Genomic DNA, 25,116 nt, shown 5'->3' with positions numbered 1-25,116 from the left:
AAATCTGAACTCCAGAACGCCCCGAGCTGTTACAGCCTCTTCACCTTCTTCGTGATGCCCATTGTGGAGAATCTCCTGTTACTAAGGCTTTCTTCTGGCTGAGTTGAAGCACCTTCCTAATGGTTTGGTATTTTTGAATGTTTTGAATCCAGCGCTTTGAGCCCAGATGCTTCTCTGAACATCTGTAATGCATGTTTCCTATACATCATGGGAACTTTACCTGTAACAACTATGTATGTCCACAAGGTGCACCTAATATTTATCATATCTTTCAATTAATTCCAAATCCACTATTTCTAAACACTGCTTTTAACAGCAGCATCTTAGTTAAAATTAACTGCTTTTACTCCTGGGTTGAACGGTTTTGGACCGAGATGATTAATTGTATCCACTGACCCTGTCATTTCCTTTTCTCTCTTATTAGACAGGATTATATTGAATTCCCATGCAGTGCCAGTGTCTCCTCACAGAAGCAGCTTTACCCTGAGGTTCTTCCACTGACACTTCCGGAGGTGTTCTCACTCTTGTCCCAGAGCGATGCTCTGGCAGATTGTTAGCCTGCTATTATTGCATCTCAGAATTAGAATCAGTTTTATTATCTCTGACATACATCATGAAATTTGTTGTCTTATGGCTGCAGTACAGTGCAGAACAGAACAAAATTACAATGAGTTATAGTGAAAAAAATAAATTATACAAAAAGAAGAATAGCAAGGTCGTGGTCATGTTATGAGACACTCCAACCACGCCATTTTCTGGGTTTTAGACGTTCAGACACCACGGGGTACAGATAACTAACGCATCCCCTTTAAGAGTTCAGGACGGTCCCACTAATTGGTAATCATGTTTTGAGCACTAAGGATTGAGTTTTTAAGGAACACCTGAACTATGGTTCGATGCTCAATCATAAGCCTACTCATGATATCATCTAGTGTTTGTTTTGAGCTCAGATTCAGTGTAATACCATGTCTCGAACCTTGCTTCAGATGTCCCAGCATTTGGGTCCAATTCATCCTCGTCAAGGACTCTCATCGCGGTGTGATTAAGCCAACGTGGAACCAACGGGGTTATCAGAGCCTTTCGTCATCTGTGGTCAACTACAGTGAGAAAATTTCCAGCCAGAGCCTGGAGATACACACCCTCCAGGTCGCCATTTTCCAATATGGCAGGGAGGAAGCTGAAGTCACCCGGGTGAGGCTGTCAGTCCCTCTGTGGAGCCAGTCCATCTTCCAAACCCAGAGAGGTTCGACGGTGACCCAGGTTCTTGCTGCAGCTTCCTTGTCCAATGCTCATTAGTATTTCAACTCCAGCCGTCTCGGTTCCCTTCAGAGCTGTGGAAAGGTTGCCTCCATTGTCTCTCTTCTGACTGGACGAGCCCTGGCCTGGGAATGTAGGTCAGAGATGTACTTGGATTGCGAGGAACTCAGGGCCGCCATGAGGAAGGTGTTTCATCACCCCGCTGGAGCCAGCCAAACCTCAGACCTGCTGATGAAGATTCGATGGGTGGGGCTGCAGTCAGTGGCCAACTATGCGATCAAATTTTGGACCTTGGCCCAGGAGAGTGGAACGGGGAGGCCTTGGCCATGCCATACCGCCACACACTCCGAGATGAACTGAAGGATGCCCTTGCCTTGGGAGAGTCAGCAGAGAACCTGGAGGTTCTGATCGACCAGTCCATCCATCTTGACAGTCGTCTGGCAGAGCGAGAGTGGGACCACGTCAGGATGTCAACAAGAGCTGGTCCGAGCCCATTCCAAGAACTGAGCCAGCCTATGCCCACAATTCTCTTGGACAGCCACCCACTAGGGTCTGAGCAGATCCAGCAACAGATTGTGGTTTTGCAGATGAGGATTGAGGAACATGTGGAAGATATTAATGTCTACATTATTGACTCTACTGATACCCCTAATCCTCAGGTACCCTTGGCTTTCCCAACATAACCCATCTGTGGACTGGAGGGAGGGGAAATTCACTGCTTGGTTCAGTCATTATAAGAAGGTTTGATTGTGGCATGGTGTTCTGACACCCAGACTCTCTCATGACTCACGCCCAGAAAGGGGACAGCCTTCAGTGCTGGGGAACCTGAGACCTTCTGGAGACCTAGTCCGGTCCTCAAGAGCGGACAAGCTTGTTCTGGCCAATGCGACTGTGCAAATCCTGACACAGTCTAGTCGGGATCCTACTGGAACTAGAGAGAGGGAGAGGTCCAAGGGGATGCCTGAGCAGTCCGAGAAACTTGCTGCTAAGCTTAAGGAATCCAGCTGCCAGGTCTCAAGGAAGGGAGGGACTCCTGTATGCCGATCCTTGAAGCCCGTTCCTGGAGGGTGGGGAAGAGGCAAGAATCCTCTGTAATGTCTCACTCCCTTTGCCTGAAGATGGGGATTCAGATTCTGATTTGGCCACTGTTTCTACGAAGGAACTTTGTGAGCGTAGGAAGAGGACTCACAGGCCTGTCAAATCACCCCGTCACCTATGAAGTCTCAGAGAGTCATCCTCGAAGGAATGTCTGGAGGAGAGAGCAACACTCAGACCGGTCAAAATCCCTTCTGTCTACCAGGACTTGAAAGACAGCTGCTTCATTTTTGGGTTTCACTATCTCCAGTGGCAATCTGAAGATGGACCCTACCAAGATTCAGACAGTCAGAGACTGGCCACCACCCTCCAGTATCAAACAAGTCCAGTGATTCCTGGAGTTTGCTAACTTCTACCGGAAATTCATCAGGAATTTCAGGTCAGTGGCAGCTCCTCTGGCAGTGCTAACTAAGAAATCCGTGGGATCTTTTGTCTGGATGATTGAAGCAGAGGCTGCTTTTACAGAACTTAGGCAGCTGTTCACAACAGCACCCATCTGAGTTTCTCCTAACCAGGACCTTCCAGTCACAGTGGAACTGGACACCTTAGACATCAAGGTGGGTGCTGTCTTGTCCCAACAACTACTATTGGACAGTATAACTGCACCCATGTGCATTCTTCTCCAGGTAGCTATCTCCGGCAGAGAGGAACTATGACATCAGGAATCAGGAGCTTCTTGTGGTTAAGTTAGCCTTGGAGGAATGGTGTCACTGGCTAGAAGGGGCCAAGAACTCTTTCATCATTTGGACTGACCACAAGAACCTGGCTTATATTCAGGAGGCGAAGAGGCTGAATTCCAGGCAAGCCAGGTGGGTTTGGTTCTTTAACTGCTTTGGATTCATCATGACCTACCGTCCAGGGTCAAAAAACCAGAAGCCAGATGCCCTGTCACATCCGTTTGATGAACCAGAACAATCAGAATCAGATTTATTATCACGGACATGTGACATTAAATTTGACAACAAGAGAAGCAGCCTGCCATCATTTTGCTGAAAGCCAAGGTGGTTGTGCCAATTCATTGGGGAGTTCACGCTCTTGTTCACAATGCCCAAGCTCAAGGGGAGGTACCTAGGAATGGTCCTCTGAGTAGGCTGTTCCTTCCAAGTTCCGTCAGGTCCCAGGTACTCCAATAGGGATATTTGTTGAGAATAACCGCACACCCTGGGATTGCCAGGACCCTCGAGTTTATCAAGAGGATGTATTGGTGGCCCAGAGTGCTGAAAGAGGTTCAGCAGTATGTGCAGGAATGTGAGGTTTTCACCCAGAACAAGGAGCCCCATACCCAACCTCAAGGGCTCCTCCACTTCCTACCTGTTCCAGATAGACCCTGGGCACACATCTCCATGGACTTTGTCAAAGGTCTCCCGCCATCCAAGAGGAAGTCAGTCATCATTGTGGTTGTCAATCACTTTCCGAAAGCCTGCGAGTTCATTGCCTTGGAAAAGCTACCATCTGTAGTGGAGACAGCTGAGATTATACCTTCAGATGCCTGACCTCAAAAAGACCGGACGAGGGGTGTGACCATTTGATGTGGACAGAGGTCACCCACAACACCTTTCAGAATTCAGCACATGGGATGTCACTGTTTGAGTGCCAGTTTGGTTATCCTCTGCCTCTCTTTCCAGAACAAGAGGCGAGGTTGGGGCCCCCGTGGCTGAAGATCTCATTCAGAGCTGCAAGCAAAGATGGATTAGAGCAAGGTTTTGCTGGACTCTACCTGGAAAATGGAGACCAAGGCAAACTGAGAGGAAAATCAGAGACCGGTGTTACAGCCTGGACAACAAGTCCAGCTGTCCACTCATGATTTGCATCTCTGGGTGGGATCTAGAAAGTTGGCACCCAATTTCATTGGAGCCTTTGAAATCCTGAGGAAAGTAAGCCCAGTGGCTTACACCTCGAAGCTCCCCACCAAAGTCCCTAAAGATCAATTCCCCCTTCCACCTTTCTAAATTAAGATCTGTCTGCACCAGTTCTTTAGAACCTATACCATCAGCCCTGCCACCACCCAGGTTCGCCATCTTCACGGTGAAAAGACTTTTGGGTTCTCATACTCTTTAAGTGGTTCGACAATATCTCGTGGACTGGGAAGGATTCAGACATAAGGAGAGGAGCTGGGTGCCTAAAAGAGACATCTTGGATCCAGCTTTCATCCACGATTACCATCACCATCTCTCCCAGCAGCCAGGGCCATCAGGAGTCAGCCATATGGGAGGGGGTCCTGTTACAAGATTCCCCTTGATTGCGCCAATTTCCGGAATTTAGACACTCAAACTCCCTGGAGTATGGACAGCTGATGGGACCCCTTTAAGGGTTCAGTACAGACTCGCAAATTGGACATCAGGTTTCGAGCACCAAGAATTGAGTACTTAAGGAACACCTGAATTATGGTTCGGTGCTCAGTCATAAGCCTACCTGTGATATCGTCTAGTGTTTGTTTTGAGCTCAGATCCAGTGTAATACGTTGTCCTGAACCTTGCTTCAGATATATCAGCGTGTGGGTCCAATTCATCCTCTTCAAGGACTCGTGTCGCAGTTCATGGCACAGGGGAAGAAATTGTTCCTAAAACATTGTGTGGGTCTTCAAGATTCTATATCTCAGGGGTTGCCAGCCAAAGCAAGGGATCCATGAACCCCAGGCTGGGAACCCATACTCTATCTCCTCTCTGATGGTAGTAATGAGAAGAGGGCTTGCCAAGGATAGTGAGGGTCTTTAATGATGGATGCTGCCTTCTTGAGGAACCACCTTTGGAAGATATTCTCAAAGGTGGGGAGTGTTGTACCTGCGTTGGAGCTGGCTGAGTGTACAGCATCTCATGAATTACAGTCACTGGTGTGGCCTCTTCCTGATTGCATGAATGTGCTGGGCCCAGGATAGATCCCCTGGGATGCTGCTGCCCAGGAACTTGAAGCTGTGCATCCTTTCCATCACTGAAAGACTTTCCACCCAATGCAGACTGCTGTGTGTCCTCCTGACTTCCCCTTTCCTTTCCCTCTAACTTATCCTAATCTACTTCCCCATCATCATTACTGACACATTGCTTGAAACTTCTACTCCTGCTCAGCACTACCCTTTCTATATTTCTCCTTACACCTGCTCTTTCGACCATTATCTTAGATAGTTCTGTTAGTACTTCATTGTGTATCTTGTTCCCAATTAGTAAACCTGTTCGACTCATAGTCATAGTCATAGTCATACTTTATTGATCCCGGGGGAAATTGGTTTTCGTTACAATTGCACCATAAATAATAAATAGTAATAGAACCATAAATAGTTAAATAGTGATATGTAAATTATGCCAGTAAATTATGAAATAAATCCAGGACCAGCCTATTGGCTCAGGGTGTCTGACCTTCCAAGGGAGGAGTTGTAAAGTTTGATGGCCACAGGCAGGAATGACTTCCTATGACGCTCTGTGCTGCATCTCGGTGGAATGAGTCTCTGGCTGAATGTACTCCTGTGCCCAGCTAGTACATTATGTAGTGGATGGGAGACATTGTCCAAGATGGCATGCAACTTGGACAGCATCCTCTTTTCAGACACCACTGTGAGAGAGTCCATTTCCATCCCCACAACATCACTGGCCTTACGAATGAGTTTATTGATTCTGTTGGTGTCTGCTACCCTCAAGGACCATGGACCATGGACTCAAGGACCATGAGACACTTTCTACATAAAAGATGCTATATAAGTGTAGTCCAATCACAAGAGAAAATCTGCTGATACTAGAAATCAAGTAACTCAGTCCTGGGGAAGGATCTCAGGCCAAAATGTCAACTGTATTTGTTTTTCCATAGATGCTGCTTGGCCTGCTGAGTTCCTCCAGCACTTTTTGTGTGCTGCTGTATAAATGTAACTTATTATTACTGTATTTACAAGTTGTTAAAAGAGAACACAGATTATATCAGACCCTAAAGCATCTATAGAGAGGAACAAGTGGGATTTCCTGGTGGCTAAACATTTTAATTACGATTCCCATTCCCTTTCTAACATGTCAAACCATGGCACCCTCTTGTGTCAACATGAGTCCGCCCTTGGGGTGGAACAGCAACATCTTATATTCCGTCTGGTTCCCCTTCAACCTGACAGCATGAGTATCGATTTCTCTTTCCAGTGAACAAAAATTCCCCACTCTGACCTTATACTTCTTCTCACCTTCCGATTACTAATACCCAATCTCCCCCCCCCCCCGGGTCCCCTGCTCCTTCCCTTTCTCCTATTGTCAACTCTCCCCTCAGATTCCTTCTTCTCCAGCCCTTAACCTTTCCTACCCACCCAGCATCTATCACCTTCCAGCCTGCCTCTTTCCCCTCTCCCCACCTTCTAATTTAGGCATCTTGCCCCTCCCTCCCATTCCTAATGAAGGGGCTTGGCCCAAAACATCAACTGTTCACTCATCCAACAGATGCTGCCTAACCTGCTGAGTTCCTTCAGCATTTTCCGTGTGTTGCTAAAGAGAGGTTGCATTGTTGCGATATCATCTTCTTTTTTATTTTGCATGGTACCAGGTATATAAAAATGAGCATTACTCACTGACGTTGAATGGAATACATTCACTAAACCACAAGTAAAATTGAATGAATTCTCAATTCAGAATTACGATCAAAATCTAATTAGCTCTTCATGATGCAAATATTTTCCAATACATTTGCCAAGAGGGATGCAAGAAATTATTTGTTAGTGGGTGAACTATTTGTTTTGGTCTCTCTGTTGGAACTTAGACTAGAAGGCCTTGAATAAAATACCCTGCCTTGTTCTCTGTCAGCAGTTTCCGCCCACATACGGTACAATTCGCTGAATATTATTTTTCACTTCAGTTATCTCTACTACACGCAGGGATAAAAATAGCTACAGTTTTGAAGCTACTCAGAAGGAATATAGGTCTCGCACAAATTTTCTTTCTGAAATATGTGCAGGTTCAAAACAGAAAATGGTGTGCACAACAAACATTAGAGAGAATATCAGAGGCAAATTCATTTGCTGTTTTGCAATATTTCAAATGGAAGTGATGTCCTGATTGTTACAGATTTTGAGTCTTGCCAAAGGTCTTATCTTTGGTACAATGATGCTCGACAATTCAGCTCAGTTTTATGTTTGAGGCTGTGACCATATTGCCTCACCCTTCTGATCACCACTATCTCACGTAATATCTAATTAAAAATAATGAGGCTGTTTCTAGCAATTGCACCCGGCTCAAGGAGAGAGAGAGAGAGAGAGAGACACGGAGGCTTGTGCATGTTCAGCTGCAGGTTGTCAAGCTGTCTACATCAGCGTGTGAGATAAAGAGTCAGAGTGTGCGCGGAATGGCTGTGCATAGGGTTCAGCTCCCGTTTGTTCGCATTGTGCTCTAACTAGAAATTCGCGTGTTCTCCTGATTCAATCATTTGGAAAATTTGAACAGTGCCTATTATAGTCTCTTTCAAAATACATCAGATAAAGATAACCTGCACAGATTGTAGTCATACCAGTGCTTCTTAAAGAGGAAGTGAGTGCCCACTGCCTTCAACTACCGCTAAAAGTCAGGAGGCATCTAATACTGTAATAGCAACTGTCCTGGAAATCTTCATGGAAAGAGAGAAGTTCAGCATACCTTTGGTCTACTGTTTTTCTGTAGTGAAGCATCACCAGGGGGTTGTTACCAGACAAGGCAGTGTGAAGAGGAACTCCCCAGGACTCAGTTGTAGGGTATGATATCAACACCTCTAGAAGTTTAATGACCTTACTCCTTACTGTAGGGTTGTGGGGTAGAGATACATCTCTACCAAAGGAGGTGTTGGAGTGTAGGACACTCCTTCCCTCTGCTAGCCTGCAGGTCACCCTTGGGCAAGGTGTAACACCTGCTTTGACCCTCAATCTGCGTCACATGAAGCCATGGAAGCAAGTGGTGAATGGTCATATGAGCAGCTGGTATTTATCACGAGTACTGGTTATGCGACCATTGACACCAGGCAGAGAATCTCTGAAGAGTATTGATAATGGCTGGGGTCACCCATCTTGTAAAGACACTGCCCAAAAGGCGGCAATGGCAAACGACTTCAGTGGAAAAATTGGCCAAGAACAATCATGGTCTTGGAAAAACCATGATCACCCATGTCATACAACATGGCACACAATAATGATGACTCTTTACTGTGTGTAACATTAGATAACAGCGATTATTGATAAAGATTGATGGTGAGTGATGGATATATCTGAAAGCTTACATCACTTTGATACTCACAGACACATACAACATTTTACAATGCAATCATTGAAGCCACAAAGGGCAGGCATATTGCAATGCAGTCAGTAATCCAATTCTCCCTATCTTTCAGAAGGCTGTACATCCCACAACAAGTAACAACAGACTTCAGATTGCAAAGGGCCTGACCAACCTGATAGACTGTCAGTTTAAGGAGAATCCTCTAGCTCTACTGGGTCAATTACCCTGTAGAAATTATAGATTCTCTTCCTCATGACTCAATCATTATCTTACAGTCTCTTCTGACTTTTACGTATCAAACTTTTTTTTGTGTTTTGTCTTTATTTTGTGTGCCTCCTCTTAACATTAAGTGCACTTGTTCCTTCTCTTTTCTACAAGAAATTTTACCTGAACAGATCTAGTCAATAGGCCTGTCATTCTCATAGCCACCCACTAAGACCTTGGCATTCAACGGACACTACTGCGTGGTCAGGAGAAGAGTAGTCAATCACCAGACACAAGTGGGTCATTACAAGGCCAAGAGGAAAGACCAGATTGTGTTTCTGGAAGATGAAGTCACACTATGTACAGTACTCGAATGGTACTGAAGGCAGATATACAGTAGATGCACATGTTGACGATGTGGACATCAACAGATCTGCCATCATCACTACAGGAAATGTCCAGAAATTTAGAGTATGGAAGCAGCTTGTTTAACTCACCTCTGTCGCTCTGCAAGAGTAGACTGGTCAGACCCATTCCTTTCTCAACATTTTCTTGCAGCCTTGCAGGTTTCTTATAATTGGCTGTGTGCTCTCACTTTTCCCAAAGCAATACTATAATTTTGGCCGATTTGGGCTGAATATATATGTAACTCAGTATAATTCGATGCCTCTAATCAGTTTCCAGATCATCACCTTTCACTCTTTTCACTACTTACTGCCTGTTATGCCTGCTGGCATTAGGGTAGCAATGAATGTCCGCTAACTGTCTGTCCTTGCCCTCTCAGGTGTAGAAGGATTTTTCATTGCTGTTTACATAACAGTTTTGTTTTACCAGTCAGTGTTGTTAGTCCTGGGCTGAACCACTGAACCCAGAGGACTGGTGGACTACTCTTAGCCTGTCCTGTACCCTTTAACCTGATTGGTGTGGGTGACCCTAACCCTAACCTCCTCCTTGATAGTAGTAATGGGAAGAGGCCATTTCATTTCTCCTTCCCATTCCTATACCAACCTGTCCATCTTCAGTCTTCTCCACTGCCAGGGTAAAGCCCAATGAAAATTAGAAGAACCACACTTCACAGTGTACCTGGGTAGTCCACAATTGGGACAGAATGTTCCAGTTTCAGACAACCCTTATCTCTGGTGTGTTCCCCACTCTTCTCCCCTTCCAATCCTCCTCCAGTCCTCCTATTATTGTCCCCTTTCCTATGTCCAGCCTCCCCAGCCACTCATCACCTACTTTCATCGTCCTCTCTCTCCCGGTTCGAACCACCTACTACCCACACATTTCACCCACCAGCTCCCCCACCCCTGATTCTGTTTTATCAGCATTTCACTTCTCCCCTGATGGTACATTTACCTTGCTGGTACTTCTCCCCTGGTCTTAATGAAGGATTTCAGCCCAAAACATTGTTAGTTTATTCGTCTCCACAGATCTGCCTGACCTGCTGAGTTCCTCCCGCATTTTGTGTGTGTTCCAACGTCTGCAGAATCTTTTGTGTTCATCACCTTCCTAGCTGTCTCCACCTTCACCCTCTGTTCCCGTGACCTGACTCCACATGCCTTTTTTTTTGCTTGCCTTCATCTACCATGCACCTATCCCTGTACCCAACTCCTTAGCCTTCTCCCTCTCTAACCTGGCTCCATCTGCCTTCATCCTCCGCCCCTCCTTGTTCCACCAATCACCTCTGACCCATGGTATATCCCCTCCTCCCCTCTTCTTCACACTGACTTCCCCCCTCCACTTTTAATTCTAATGTAGGGCTTTGATCTGAAAGCAGTAATTCCTCCCCCTGCCCTTTACCTGTTGGGGGGGATGGACGCAGGGTATGTGGTGATGAGATGTAGCTCTGCCCAGTGAGTTCTTTCAGCTGATTGTTTGTTGCTCTTTTGTATAGAACTAGAAGGCAAAATCCTTCACAGAAGTGACGGGTCTCTTTCTGTTAACATTTGCACACTCAACCATGATGACGTATCTGTTAGTTGACAGCTCATTTTGCAGTACAGCAAACAATTAAATTCTGGGAAGATGTATTTGTTTAAGTTAAATCATCTCTTTTGCTTTCTGGGGCAATCCCCTTGATATGGGACACACTGTTCATTCACTACCTTATATGATCTGGGAATGTATGAAGTCATAGAGTCAAAGAAAAATACAGCTCAGAAACTGGCCCTTCAGCCCATCTCACTAATTACTTACTGCCCATTACACCTACTAGCATTTAGGCAGCAATGAAGGTCCTCCATCTTATTCTTTCTTTGGCCAGAAACCAGTTTTGGTCTTGATCTTGGCAGTGTTCAGGGCTTCCTTTATGGTGCCAGTAGCTTCCTCTCGGTTTCCATTACTGTTAGCCACGCAAGTCGCACACAGATGTAGAAGGATTCTTCATTGCTGTTTTTGTTACAGCTTTGTTCGACCAGTCAGTGTTGTTAGCCCTGAGCTGAACCCCTGGACCTGGAATACCAATTGACCACTCTTAGTCTGGCCTCCACCCTTTGACCTGTTTGGCGTGGGTGACCCTACCAAGTGCCGAAGCATAAGGCCTTGACTACAGCCAACATAGTGCTCCAGAACATTGAGGTATGCAAGCCTCCAAACCACAAGGGTGTGGTCCTCTAGGAGGTTCGGCCCATCTAGTCTGTGCCAAGCCATTTTAAACTGCCTCATCCCACTACCATCCCGTTTATCAGGTGTTCATCTAATTTAGATTTCATCCTCACAGTGTTTCCTCTTTTATTCTTTTGCACTATTTATCTTTGCAAATTATTGTAATTTTTAAAGTATGCACTGCACTGCTTCCACAAAGTGACAGATTTCATGGCATATATCAGTGATAATAAACCTGATTCTGATTTCTCTGAGCTGGCTGTCCTTTGACACTGTTAAAGTGCTGTGTCTGTCTTTTGGCTTTCTCTGGGTGCTTTCCCACACCCACACATTATCCAGTTTTTCTGGTGTTTCGAGGAGACTTCTAATTCATCTACTCCCAGGCTTCTGCAGAGGACTCATCATCTTCCCTCAGTTTGTATGCTGGGGAAACCAAAGACCTTCATTCAAGAGTCCAATTATGAACATTTAGCTTTCTGCAGCTGCTCTTGATCACCTTCCCTGTGTTCAGAACTTTTCTTTTACTCGGTGGTTAAAGAGGTGATAAACCTACTAGTCCTTTAAGAACCTCATAAAGATAGGTGCTGTGTACTCTGGCCCATTATCTGTGATCAGTGCTTTAGTTAAGCCATCCTGCCAAGCTGTCTTTTGAGCCTGTGAATGACCTTTGATGATGAGAGTACTTCTTAACAAAGTCAACCTGCCTGAAATTCAAAAAAAACATTCAACTTTCTTTTTATATAATTTCCAAAAGAGACGAAGGAGATCTGACCTGACTTTTACCTAGGTTCTGAAGGACAATGCAAGTGTGGTATTTTCCTTTGTTGTTTTCTTTCTGAAGATCCACAGGATCTGAACTTCTACACATAGTTCTGATCTCCCACAGTGGCTGGGGTGCATTTATTTGTCCCATCATATACTCCGTCAATTGGATCGTGCAGGGCACTGTCATTTAATTCACAGCTACAAGACTTCTCTGTAGAGAGTTTATACCTGATGTACAGTATTCAATTTAGATACAGCATATAAAGTTCTTATTTTCATCAAGTAACAATTCTGACACCATATTTACTTATTGACATACAGCGCGGAATAGGCTGTTTTGGCTCTTCGAGCCACGTTGCCCAGCAACTTCCCCGATTAAAACTAGCCCAATCACAGGACAATTTACAATGACCAATTAACCTAACAACTGGTATGTCTTTGAACTGTAGTGGGAACTGGAGCACCCAGAGGAAACCCACACAGTCACAGGAAGAACGTACAAACTCCTTACAGTTAGCAGAGTGAAATGAACCTGGGTCACGTGTACTGTAAAAGGTTGTGCTAACGTTTTACACTACTGAGCCACCCTAAGATGATGCCATATATTGGTATCTTCTTTATTTGTTGTCTAAAGTACTGCATATTGTCAGTAATTTGAACCATAAACACAGGTACTTTTTGCATTAAACAGTTTACAGAGCCAGCAGGCATGCTTATGATGCTGTATTTTGCAAAGCCTCTCTGGAACCCTCTTTCCCAAATACTGTTAAAACATTAGCCTACAGATAGTCAAATGATATCACCAAGAGCACTGAAAGCACAATTATTTTTCATAAACTGAAAGTGCAGTTAGCACTTACACTACACAGGGACATTTGAGCCTACAACCTTAGGCATCAGAGATAAGACTTCTACCCACTGATCTCCAGTTTATAAATCAATTTAGATACACAGAATGTTAGAGACATTTGAAACGTAAATAAAGGGAAACAAATTCTTCTTGCTGGAAAATACAAACAAAGGGCTCCAGCATTAAAAAGGAAACCATAAGACTTTTAGATCTAGGAAGAGAATTAGGTTATTTGGCCCCTCAGGTCTGCTCCGCGATTCCATCATGCCTGATCCATTTTCCGCCTCAGCCCCAATCTCTTTAAAGATTAAAAGATTAGCTTTATTTGTCATATCAACATCAAACCATACAGTAAAATGTGTCATTTGTGCCAAGGCAAATCAGCAAAGATTGTGCTGGGCACCCACATATCACTATGCTTCTGGTGCCAAAACAGCATGCCCACAAGACACTAACCTTAACCACACATCTTTAAAATATGGGAAGTAACTGGAGCACCTGGAGTAAACCTATGTGTTGATGGGGAGAATGGACAAACTCCTTACAGACGCCAGTGGGAATCAAACTTCGATTTTACAGCAGGCTATGAATTGTAAAATTGTAAAAGTACAATTGGGAGAAGTACAACTGGGAAACAATGAAAACAAACACTTTTTTTACATGTACCACAGAGTGGTAGAAGCTCAGAGCTTATTTCTGAAAAAGTTGTGCATACCTGATCAATAACGATTTCAAGATTAATATTTTTCAAAGGGTATCATGTAATGAAAAATTATTGTGAGTAAACAGCAAATCTGTCAGAATATAAAGTAATGGCGGAACATCAGAATGAGGAATAAATGTGATTTAAGTAACTTTCACTGTGGAATGATCATTGGTGTCAGATGGGGTGGTTTGAGTATCTCAGAAACTGTTGGACTCCTGGGATATTCACACCACAAGACCATAAATTATAGGAGCAGAATTAGGAGATTTGGCCCATTAAGTCTTCTCTGCCATTTTATCATGGCTGATCCATTATTCCTCTCAACCCCAATCTCCTGCCTTCTCCCCGTAGCCCTCATGCCCTGATTAATCAAGAATCTATCAACCTCTGCCTTAAATATACCCAGTGACTTGGCCTCCACAGGAACCTGTGACAACATTTTCCACAGACGCATCACTCTCTGGCTAAAGAAATTCCTCACCTCCATTCAAAAGCAACACCCTTCTATTCTGAGGCTGCGTCTTCTAGTCCTGGTCTCCCACATCATAAGAAACATCCTCACCACATCCATTTTATTATGGCCTTTCACCATTCAATAGGCTTCAATGAGGCCACCCCTCATTCTTCTGAACTCCAGTGAGGCAGGCCTAGAACCATCAAACACTCTTCATATAACAAGCCCTTCAATCCCAGAATAATTTTTTGAACCTTCTTTGAACCCGCTCCAATGTCAGCACATCCTTCCTTAGATAAGGGGCCTGACGTTGCTCGCAGCACTCCAAGTGAGGCCTGATGCTTGCTTTATAAAGCCTCAAGTTTACCTCCTTGCCTTTATATTCTTGTCCTAATGAAGAGAATACTAACATTGCATTTGCCTTCCTGAAAACCAACTCAAAATGCAAATTAACCTTCAAGGAATTCTGCACAAGGACCGCCAGGTCTCTTTGCATCTCAGATTTTTGAATTTTCTCTTCATTTAGAAAATAGCCTACACTTTTATTTCTTCTACCAATGTGCATGACTGTACACTTCCCAACACTGCATTCCATCTGCTACTTCTTTGCCCTTTCTCCTAATCTGTCTAAGTCCTTCTGTCACCTCTCTACATCCTCAGAATACCCGCCCCTCCACTTATCTTTATATCATCTGCAAACTTTGCAACAAAGCCATCAATTCCATCATCCAAGTTATTGACATGTAATGTAAAAAGGAGTAGTCCCAACAGAGACTTCTGTGGAAAACCACTAGTCACTAGCAACCAACCAGAAAAGGCCCTTTTATTCCCACTTTTTGCCTCCTGCCAATCAGCCAGTGCTTTATCCATGATAGAATATTTCCTGTAATACCATAAGACCATAGACCATAAGACAATGGAGCAGAAGTCGGCCATTCGGCCCATCGCGTCTGCTCCGCCATTTTATCATGAGCTGATCCATTCTCCCATTTAGTCCCACTTCCCCGCCATGGCCTCTTAACTTGTTAAGCAGTCTCACGTTTCAAAGGTACATTTAATGTCAGAGAAATGTATACAATATACATCCTGAAATACTTTTTCTTCACAACCATCCACGAAAACAGAGTACCCCAAAATAATGAATGACAGTTAAATGTTAGAAAGCTAAAACCTCCCCCAGCTCCCTCCTCCCACGCATAAGCGGCAGCAAAGCAACAATCCCCCCTCCCCCACCAGCAAAAAAAAAGCATCAGCACCCACCACCAAGCACTCAATCATCTTGTCAAAGTCTTCTGAAATCCAACATCCACTGATTCCCCTTTGTCCATCCTGCTTTGTTATTCCGTCAAAGAATTCCAACCAATTTGTCAGGCAAAATTTTCCCTTCAAGAAAACATGCATACAGCCGTTTTTATCATGTGCTTCCAAGAATACCAAAACCACATCCTTAGCAATTGACTCCAACATCTTCTGAACCACTGATATCAGAAGAACCAGCCAATAGTTTCCTTTCTTCTGCCTCTCTCCTTGCTTGAAGAGTGGAGTGACATCTGTAAATTTCCAGTCTTCCGAACCATTCCAGAATCTGGTGATTCTTGAAAGATCATTACTAATTCCTCCCTAATCTCTTCAGCCACCTCTTTCAGAACCCTGGGGTGTACACCATCTGGTTCAAGAGACTTGCCTACCTTTGACCTTTCAGTTTCCCAAGACTCTTCTCACTAGTAATAGCAAATGCACACACTTCTGCCCTCTGACACTCTCTCACTTCTGACATATTGCCGTTGTCTTCCACGGTGAAGGTGGATGCAAAATACTTATTCAGCTTATCTGCTGTTTCCTTATCCCCCATTACTACCTCTCCAGCATCATTTTCCAGAGGTCCAATGCCTACTCTCACCTCTCTTTTTAGCAAGCTTCCCTTCGTATTCCATCTTTTCCTTCTTAATGACTTTTTAGTTGCCTCCTTTTGGTTTTTAAATGCTTCACAATCCTCTAACTTCCCACTAATTTTTGCTCTATTATGTGTCCTCTCTTTAGATTTTATGTTGGCTTTGATTTCTCTTGTTGGCCTCGGTTGTATCATTTTTTCTCTTTGGGATGTACATATCCTGCACCTTCTGAAATGTTTCCAGAAATTCCGGCCATTGCTGCTCTGCTGTCATCCCTGCCAGTGTTTTTTTCCAATCAATTTTGGCCAGTTCCTCCCTTATGCCTCTGTAATTCCCTTTACTCCACTATAATACTGATACATCTGACTTTAGCTTCTCCTCCTCAAATTGCAGGGTGAATTCTATCATATTATTATCGCTTGTCCCAAAGCGTTCCCTTACATTAAGGTCTTTGATCAATTCCAGTTCATTGCACAACACGTAATCCAAAATAGCTGATCCCCTAGTGAGCTCAACCATGAGCTGCTCTAAAAAGTCATCTCATAAGCATTCAAAAATTTCCCCCTCTTGGGATCCAGCGCCAACCTGATTTTCCCAAACTACCTGCATATTGAAATCCCCCATGACTATTGTAACATTGGCCAGTTCCTCCCTCATGCCTCTGTAATTCCCTTTACTCCACTATAATACTGACATGCATTTTCTATCTCCCATTGTAATTTGTAGACCACATCCTCACCTTTGTTCAGGGGTCTGTATACAACTCCCATCAGGATCTTTTTACCCTTGCAGTTCCTTAGCTCTACCCACAATGATTCAACACCTTGCAACCCTATGTCACCTCTTTCTAATGAGTTAATTTCACTCTTTACCAACAGAGCCACCCCAACCTACCTGCCTATCCTTTTGTTCCATTGTGTACTCTTAGACCTTAAGCTCTCAGCTATAATCTTCTTTCAGACACAATTCAGTGATGCAGTGAATCTGAAACTGTGCTATGTTCATCTAGTCATAGTCATAGTCATAGTCATACTTTATTGATCCCGAGAGAAATTGGGTTTCGTTACAGTTGCACCAAGCAAGAATAGAGTATAGGTATAGCAATATAAAACCATAAATAATTAAATAGTAATATGTAAATTATGCCAGGAAATAAGTCCAGGACCAGCCTATTGGCTCAGGGTGTCTGACCCTCCAAGGGAGGAGTTGTAAAGTTTGATGGCCACAGGCAGGAATGACTTCCTATGACGCTCAGTGTTGCATCTCGGTGGAATGAGTCTCTGGCTGAATGTACTCCTGTGCCCAACCAGTACATTATGTAGTCAATGGGAGACATTGTCCAAGATGGCTGCAACTTGGACATTATTCTTCCTTATCTACCTTATTCTCTATACTGCACGCATTCAAATATAGCACTTTCCATCCTGTATTCACCCTTTTTGATTTTGTCTGCCTTTTGCATTACAACTCATCTTGTTGACAGCAATTTTGCCCTGTCATCAGCCTCTCCTTACTGGCAGTCTCACTACACAAGGCCACTGTTTGTAACCTAACTACCTCATCCTCATCCTAATCACTCGGGTTCCCATGAAGGCAACCGTAACTCAAATAATCATGCATTACAGCTGCAGTGTACTGAAGAGCATCTCTGAACACATAACACGTTGTACCTTGAAATGGATGGGGTGCAAAAGCAGAAGACCACATTGGGTTCCACTCCTGTACCTTAAGATGTAGCCACTGAGTAGATACCAGGTCTTCAGCAAATCTAAGCAGCAAATTGGCAGAGATGAATAAGGAAAATTATATTAATTGGCTAGGAAAAAATATATATATACTTTTTACTTCAGCTGTGTCAATCTCCATCCAGTTGACCAAATGGGATGCTGAGTTTAAACTGGAATGTTCGATCATAGTAATCAAGAAAGCTATTACATCATCTGTGGAGAATGAAGAACGAAGAATAAACTTGAAAAATGTTTACTTCACTTCCTCTGGAATCCTCATAATATAGTTTTGAAACCTGAATTGCTATCTGATATTTATTAAATGTGCTTGAAGCACCTGTGGCAAAAGATCCATTATGTAATCATTTTTATCCCACTGACTGACAGTCTTCATCTGGATGTCTTAGATTCTTTATGTGGTCATGTCAATCAACCATTATTCACTGGGACTGAGGCTGTATCCAGCAGAGACATCCACATGAAGTGATTTCCTACACTTTGACATTCATTTATTTTTTGATTAGATTGGAAATTGTAGGAAATTGTATTGCAAGCCTGAGTTGGAATTAACAAGAAACTACCGTGAAAAAAATACAGTTACATGTTTTTCATTTCTTTGATGTGCTGCATTGGGACATGCTTGTCATTGTCAGCTGCCATACAACATAAGTTATGTTGCTACGTTGCTTTATTAACATCATCCTTGATACTGTGCGATATTTAATATCACCAGAGCTTTGTTCACTTTTCTTAAAGGTCAAGTAACAGGGCTGAGAATTTATAGAAACTCCAGCAAAGAAAAACAATTTAAATTAATTTTAGTTTTATTTTTGAACATACAAACCATATTATTATCTAACGCTTTACAGTAATTTTCTATATGTAACAGTTGATTTCTTCACTAATTGAAATTTTTTGTTGGTGCATTATTGGTCCAGTTATTAGCAAAAAAATCTAGATGTACAATATAATCCAACATTCAATCACTGCAGGTGAATATCAAAGCTACCCACTATAATACTTCTAAGAAGCTTCTGGTACCTTTTGCTGAATGTTTCTGTCGCTACTGATCTAACTTCTTTAAAAACTATTTACTTTTATATTTGCTGGTTGAGATATATTTCAATAAAATACTTTTATATACTTTGTTTTTCACACTTAAATCAGGAAAGACTCAATGAAAGATTCATTTATTATCAAAGTATGTATGCAGTACACAACCCTGAGATTCCATCTTCACATAGACAGCCACAAAACAAAGAAAGCCATGGAACCCATTCAAAGAAAAATATCAAACCACCAACACGCAAAAAAAAAACAAATCATGCAAAATGGCAAAAAAATCTAGTGGAAAAACACAGAATATAAAAAAACCAAACCATAAATCATCAAAACAGACCAGGCATATTCTGATGTCTACTGATGTCTACTATAAGCCTACTGACTCTCCACTGATGTCTACTATAAGCCTACTGACTCTCACAGCTATCTGGACTATTCCTCTTCTCACCCTGTCTCTTGCAAAAACGCCATCCCCTTCTCGCAATTCCTCCGTCTCCGCCGCATCTGCTCTCAGGATGAGGCTTTTCATTCTAGGACGAGGGAGATGTCTTCATTTTTTAAAGAAAGGGGCTTCCCTTCCTCCACTATCAACTCTGCTCTTAAACGCATCTCCTCCATTTCACGTACATCTGCTCTCACTCCATCCTCCCACCACCCCACTAGGAATAGGGTTCCCCTGGTCCTCACCTACCACCCCACCAGCCTCCGGGTCCAACATATTATTCTCCGTAACTTCCGCCACCTCCAACGGGATCCCACCACTAAGCACATCTTTCCCTCCCCCCCTCTCTCTGCATTCCGCAGGGATTGCTCCCTACACAACTCCCTTGTCCATTCGTTCCCCCCATCCCTCCCCACTCATATCCCTCCTGGCACTTATCCGTGTAAGCGGAACAAGTGCTACACATGCCCTTACACTTCCTCCCTTACCACCATTCAGGGCCCCAAACAGTCCTTCCAGGTGAGGCATCACTTCACCTGTGAGTCGACTGGGGTGATATACTGCGTCCAGTGCTCCCGATGTGGCCTTTTATATATTGGTGAGACCCGACGCAGACTGGGAGACCGCTTTGCTGAACATCTACGCTCTGTCCGCCAGAGAAAGCAGGATCTCCCAGTGGCCACACATTTTGATTCCGCGTCCCGTTCCCATTCTGACGTGTCTGTCCACGGCCTCCTCTACTGTGGAGATGAAGCCACACTCAGGTTGGAGGAACAACACCTTATATTCCGTCTGGGTAGCCTCCAACCTGATGGCGTGAACATTGACTTCTCTAACTTCCGCTGGGCCCCACCTCCCCCTCGTACCCCAGCTGTTACTCATTTTTATGCACACATTCTTTCTCTCGCTCTTCTTTTTCTCCCTCTGTCCCTCTGGATGTGCCTCTTGCCCATCCTCTGGGTCACCCCCCCCCGTCTTTCTTCCCGGACCTCCTGTCCCATGATCCTCTCGTATCCCCTTTTGCCTATCACCTGTCCAGCTCTCGGCTCTATCCCTCCCCCTCCTGTCTTCTCCTATCATTTTGCATCTCCCCCTCCCCTTCCAGCTTTCAAATCCCTTACTCACTCTTCCTTCAGTTAGTCCTGACGAAGGGTCTCGGCCTGAAACGTCTACTGCGCCTCTTCCTATAGATGCTGCTTGGCCTGCTGCGTTCACCAGCAACTTTGATGTATGTTGTCCAGGCATATTCAATTCAGCTCAGTTATATAGTCATAGAAGAATACCGCACAGAAACAGATAATTCGCCCCATCTACTCCATGCTGAAACCATTTAAACTGCCTACTCCTATCAACCTGCACCAGGACCATAGCCCTCCATAACTCTACTACCCATGTACCTATCTAAACTTTTCTTAAACATTGAAATTGAGCTTGCTTGCACTACTGTGCTGGCAGCTCATTCCACACTCTCACAACTCTCTGACTGAAGAAGTTTCCCTCATGTTCCCTCTAAAACTTCTCACCTTTCACCCTTAACCCGTGACCCTAGTCCCACACAACCTGAACAGAAAAAGACTGCTTGCATTTACCCTATCTATACCCCTCATAATTTTTTTATACCTCCATCAGATCTCCTCTCAAACTTCTACATTCTAAAGAATACAGTCGTAACTAATTCAATCTTTCCTTATATCTCAGGTCCTCCAAACCCAGCATATCTGTGTGAATTTTCTGTTTTTAGTTCAGTTCAATTTAGTGCAGTGTCATTCATTAATTGAATGATAATAATGAACTGTTCTTCCTTACCTCATTGCACTAGTGTGGTGCCCGTTTCATCATTTGTTTAAATGAAACACAAGCATTGTCGAAACCTCATGTCCATCGTCTGCTAATTACTGAGCAAATTTTGTTGGAGGAATACGTTCAAGCTTATTGTCATTCAACTGCAAACTTGTATATAGCTAAATGAAACAATGTTCCTCATGGACCAAGGTGCAAAACCCAGTTAATACACACATACAACACACAACACAAAATAATATTAGCATAATAATATTAGCAGATAAGAAAAAGTATTCTGTAGATCTAGAAGAAGGCTGTGAAACTTCTGAATGTTATTCCTGTAGAATAACTAGGCTGGTGGATGGTATCTACTGAAACTGCTCAGTTCAAAAGACCAGTAAACATCGTGGGCTCTGATGTGCTTTAAAGAGGAGATGCAAACATGGAGTTTATTTTTCTTGCGTAATCCATCCCAATGAAATCAAACACAGATAACGGCCTGGATGTTGATAATAATAGCTGTTGATTTCCAGTGGAACTTACAGTATTACGCAGTTATATAGAAGTGAGATCATATCTTCTAAGCATACATTGTCAAAAGTGAAAGTGATTAATTTAAAGCTAGGTGAAGGGCCTCGGGCAGAAAGATCACCTGCACCCTTTTCCATAGACGCTGCCTGGCCTGCTGAGATTTCCAGCATCTAGAATTAGTAAATCAAATCTGTGCATTTGTTACATCGTTAGAATCTAGGTGCCATTCCGTGGCAGAGCTGAGTCCTGTTATGTTTTCCTGCTATTGTCTCCTTGGCAAGGCTTGGAAAGGTGCAGAGACAGGATCAAAGACTTCATTAATTTTACTTGGAACTGTAAGGTTCTGCATAAGAAACAAAGGGGAAACTACCTTCCTTTGATTTTAATCATTTAAATTTACTTTAATGTTCTTAACGATTTTTGTCATTTTAGGTGTTTTGTCTATTTTCTGGACAAAAATTTAAATATGTTAATTACTTTTAATTCATCATCATCATCATCATCATGTCCCATGTTGTATGGCGTGGGAGATCATAGTCTTGACCATGATTATTCTTGGCAAATTTTTCTACCGAAGTGGTTTGGCATTGCCTTCTTCCGGGCAATGTCTTTACAAGATGGGTGACTCCAGCCACTATCAATACCCTTTGGGGATTGTCTGCCTGGTGTCAGTGGTCACATAACCAGGACTAAGAATCAAAATAAGTTTCTGTCAGAGGCATTTGAAAAACTATTAGCAAATGGCTCACAAATTTTACAGCCATCAAAGCTGGGAGTTGCATTTTGTCACCTGTCAACGGGTTTTAGTGAAGATGAGGGAATAGAGCTTTCTCAATGTGTCCCTGGATGCCTTCATGTTGTGCAAACCAAGCTACTGGAGCCCAGGGTACTTCACTTCAGGAAAAGAGGGTTCTAAATCTGGGTCACTAAAATACCTGGCTGGGGAAATTATAAATGGCAACTCCAAACAGTGAGTCCAGGTAATAAGATTCAAAGTTCAATGTTCAAAGTAAATTTTATTATCAGAGTACATATATGTCACCACATACAACCCTGAAATTCTTTTTCCTGTGGGCATACTCAGCAAATTATAGAATATTAGCTATAACAGGGTCAATGAGAGATCAAGTAGAGCATCGAAGACAACAAACTGCAAATGCATATATAATAGTAATTAATAATGAGAGCATGAAATAACAAGCTAAAGAGTCCTTAAAGTGAGATTATTAGTTATGGGAACATCTCAATAGATGAGTGTCATTAGACCTTTTTGTTCAAGAGCCTGATAGTTGAGGGGTAGTAACTGTTCTTGAATCCGGCAGTGCAAGTCCTGAGGATCTTGTACCTTCTACCTGATGGCAACAGTGAGAAAAGATTCAGTCCAACATACTGTATTTACCATGATTAAGAGTGACTCTATAGAAACCTCCTTCAAGCCATGCATTAAGTAAACCTAAGAATCAAAATAAGTGCACATAAAAATGCAAAGAGGAAGCATAAACTCAACAGGCACTCTCACTTAAATCAACACAAATTGAAAAATCTCATCTGGTTACAGTCTATAGAGTCTAAAATTTTGAAATAAAGCGGGGCAAGAGAAGTTTAGATAGGCACATGAATGTGAAGAAACTATTGGGATATAGATTTTGTGTAGACATAAGGAATTAGTTTAGTTGGCCACTTGAGCTCTAATTTATTTGGTTCAGCACAACCTTGTGGGCCAAAGTGCCTTTTCCTATGCTGTACTGTTCTAGGTTCTAAATGCTCATAGATCATAGCTAATGGCAGGACATTACTTTTCTCAAGTATGTATTCTTGAAAGTACATTAACTTGTGCTGCGGAACTTCATGATGTCATAGGATCATCTACACACAGAAGCAGGTCCTTCGGCCAATCTAGTCCAAGCCATCGTGGTTTGCTGCCTAATCTCCCCTACCTGCATCGGGACCATAGCCCTCTGTACCTCAATGAACCTATCCAAACTTCTCTGAAATTTTACAACTGAACACATATCTACCACTTCCACTGACAGTTCATTTGATGCTCACACACCATCTGAGTGAAGAAGCTCCCCATTCAAAAACAATTGAATTCGTATAATCATTGAACTGTTCACATTTATTTGGCCCAGTTGAAGTACTGTGGTGAACTGAATGTGTAAAAGTGACTAACATTATTGAATCTTTGCTTCTGCATCAAGCTGAAGTTAATGTGCATGTATAATACATCCATCAAAAGCTATTAACGAGCTGTTAATCTAATATATGATAATCCATGCTTTAATTTTGGCAAATGGCCAGGTGACAGCTGAGATGGCAATCTACTCTATCATCATTGATCTTGCATGCGATGTGCTAAAGTAGATCACTGTTTACATGTGCTCCTTTCTCCATTCCCTCAAGTTACAATGTAAATAGAAGGCATTTTCTTATTTAACACTTAACAGAAATAAAAATTGGAAAATACAATGAATGCATTTTTAATTCACATTCTTTGAAATTCCAATTAACTTTAGCACCTGCAATTAATAATATTTTATCATTATTATTAAATAGATGAAATGTTCTTTTATTTATAATTTACATACTGGAAGCTCAGTCTAATGGAAAAGATGAACCTGAGTAGATGATCTGATGTGCAAAATAAACCTTGCATATTTTACTGTCATTTCTACAGGACCTTTTAATCATATCAAGTCAAGCCTACTGGGCTCCACCTCAGATTCTAATCTCAACAAATATAGCACAATTAGCAAGATTCCTCAAATCACCCTGAACTTTTCTGATATAAAAGCTGAAAAGAAGAGTGCATCTCCACCTTCATCAGAAAAGACCATCATTGCACCGAAAGTGAAGGAAAGGACACACAATGTCACAGAAAAAGTGACACAGGTAAGATCTTTGACATAGAACAAAGTTTTAGAAACCTTAATCTCTTCTAAAGATTTTTATAATGAATTAATCATTATTATTTTTAACAATTTTGCAAGCCCGTGTGGCCTTGTGACCTTAGTAAAACCAGGCTGCAATCGTGGAATTGTTTTAGCTGAGAAATAATACCTAAATACCACACTTGCGCACCGACTGGTGGTGTAGTGGCATCAGCACTGGACTTCAAGGCAGATGGTCCTGAGTTCAAACCCAGCCAGGTCCCAACCTGGGCAGCAGCAGTATCTGTGCAGAATCTACTTCCATATCTTGTCATGAAAACTCTACAGACCCTCTGTTCCATGAGGTCATGAAGAGTCGGACTCAACTTAACGACTGAATAACAACAAACCACACTTGTCCCGTCTTCTGCTAACACTGTAATGCCATGTTCAATTATACAGAAAAGATGGGTTACAAAAGAATTCTGCAGACCGTGCTGCAAAACGAGTGGAATAACTCATTTATTTTCGATACTACCAAAAGCTCCTATCACATTCACTGTAATAAGATGCAAAAGAAATAAAGTCAAGAAGGGACCTGGGTAATAAGGAAAGATTGAATAGGTTAGGACTTTATCTCTTGGAACATAGAAGATTGAGAGGAGATTTGACAGA

At 42.8% G+C, this 25,116-nt stretch overlaps 1 protein-coding gene across 2 annotated transcripts in view; it reads left to right on the top strand.

The window, feature by feature from the left end:
- LOC134347737 (potassium voltage-gated channel subfamily H member 7-like) overlaps nucleotides 1-25,116 on the top strand; it is a 579,490-nt gene that overhangs the window by 412,264 nt on the left and 142,110 nt on the right. For both annotated transcript variants that reach the window (XM_063050141.1, XM_063050140.1), the window contains one exon: nucleotides 24,249-24,463. In XM_063050141.1, coding sequence (XP_062906211.1) covers nucleotides 24,249-24,463 — 215 coding nt within the window. The remainder of the gene's footprint in view (nucleotides 1-24,248; nucleotides 24,464-25,116) is intronic.

The sequence above is a fragment of the Mobula hypostoma genome, chromosome 6 (genome assembly GCF_963921235.1).
Source record: "Mobula hypostoma chromosome 6, sMobHyp1.1, whole genome shotgun sequence".
In the NCBI taxonomy this organism is placed as follows: domain Eukaryota; kingdom Metazoa; phylum Chordata; class Chondrichthyes; order Myliobatiformes; family Myliobatidae; genus Mobula; species Mobula hypostoma.
The sequence above is the reverse complement of the archived record's forward strand: the minus strand, read 5'-3'. Positions and strand labels throughout refer to the sequence as shown.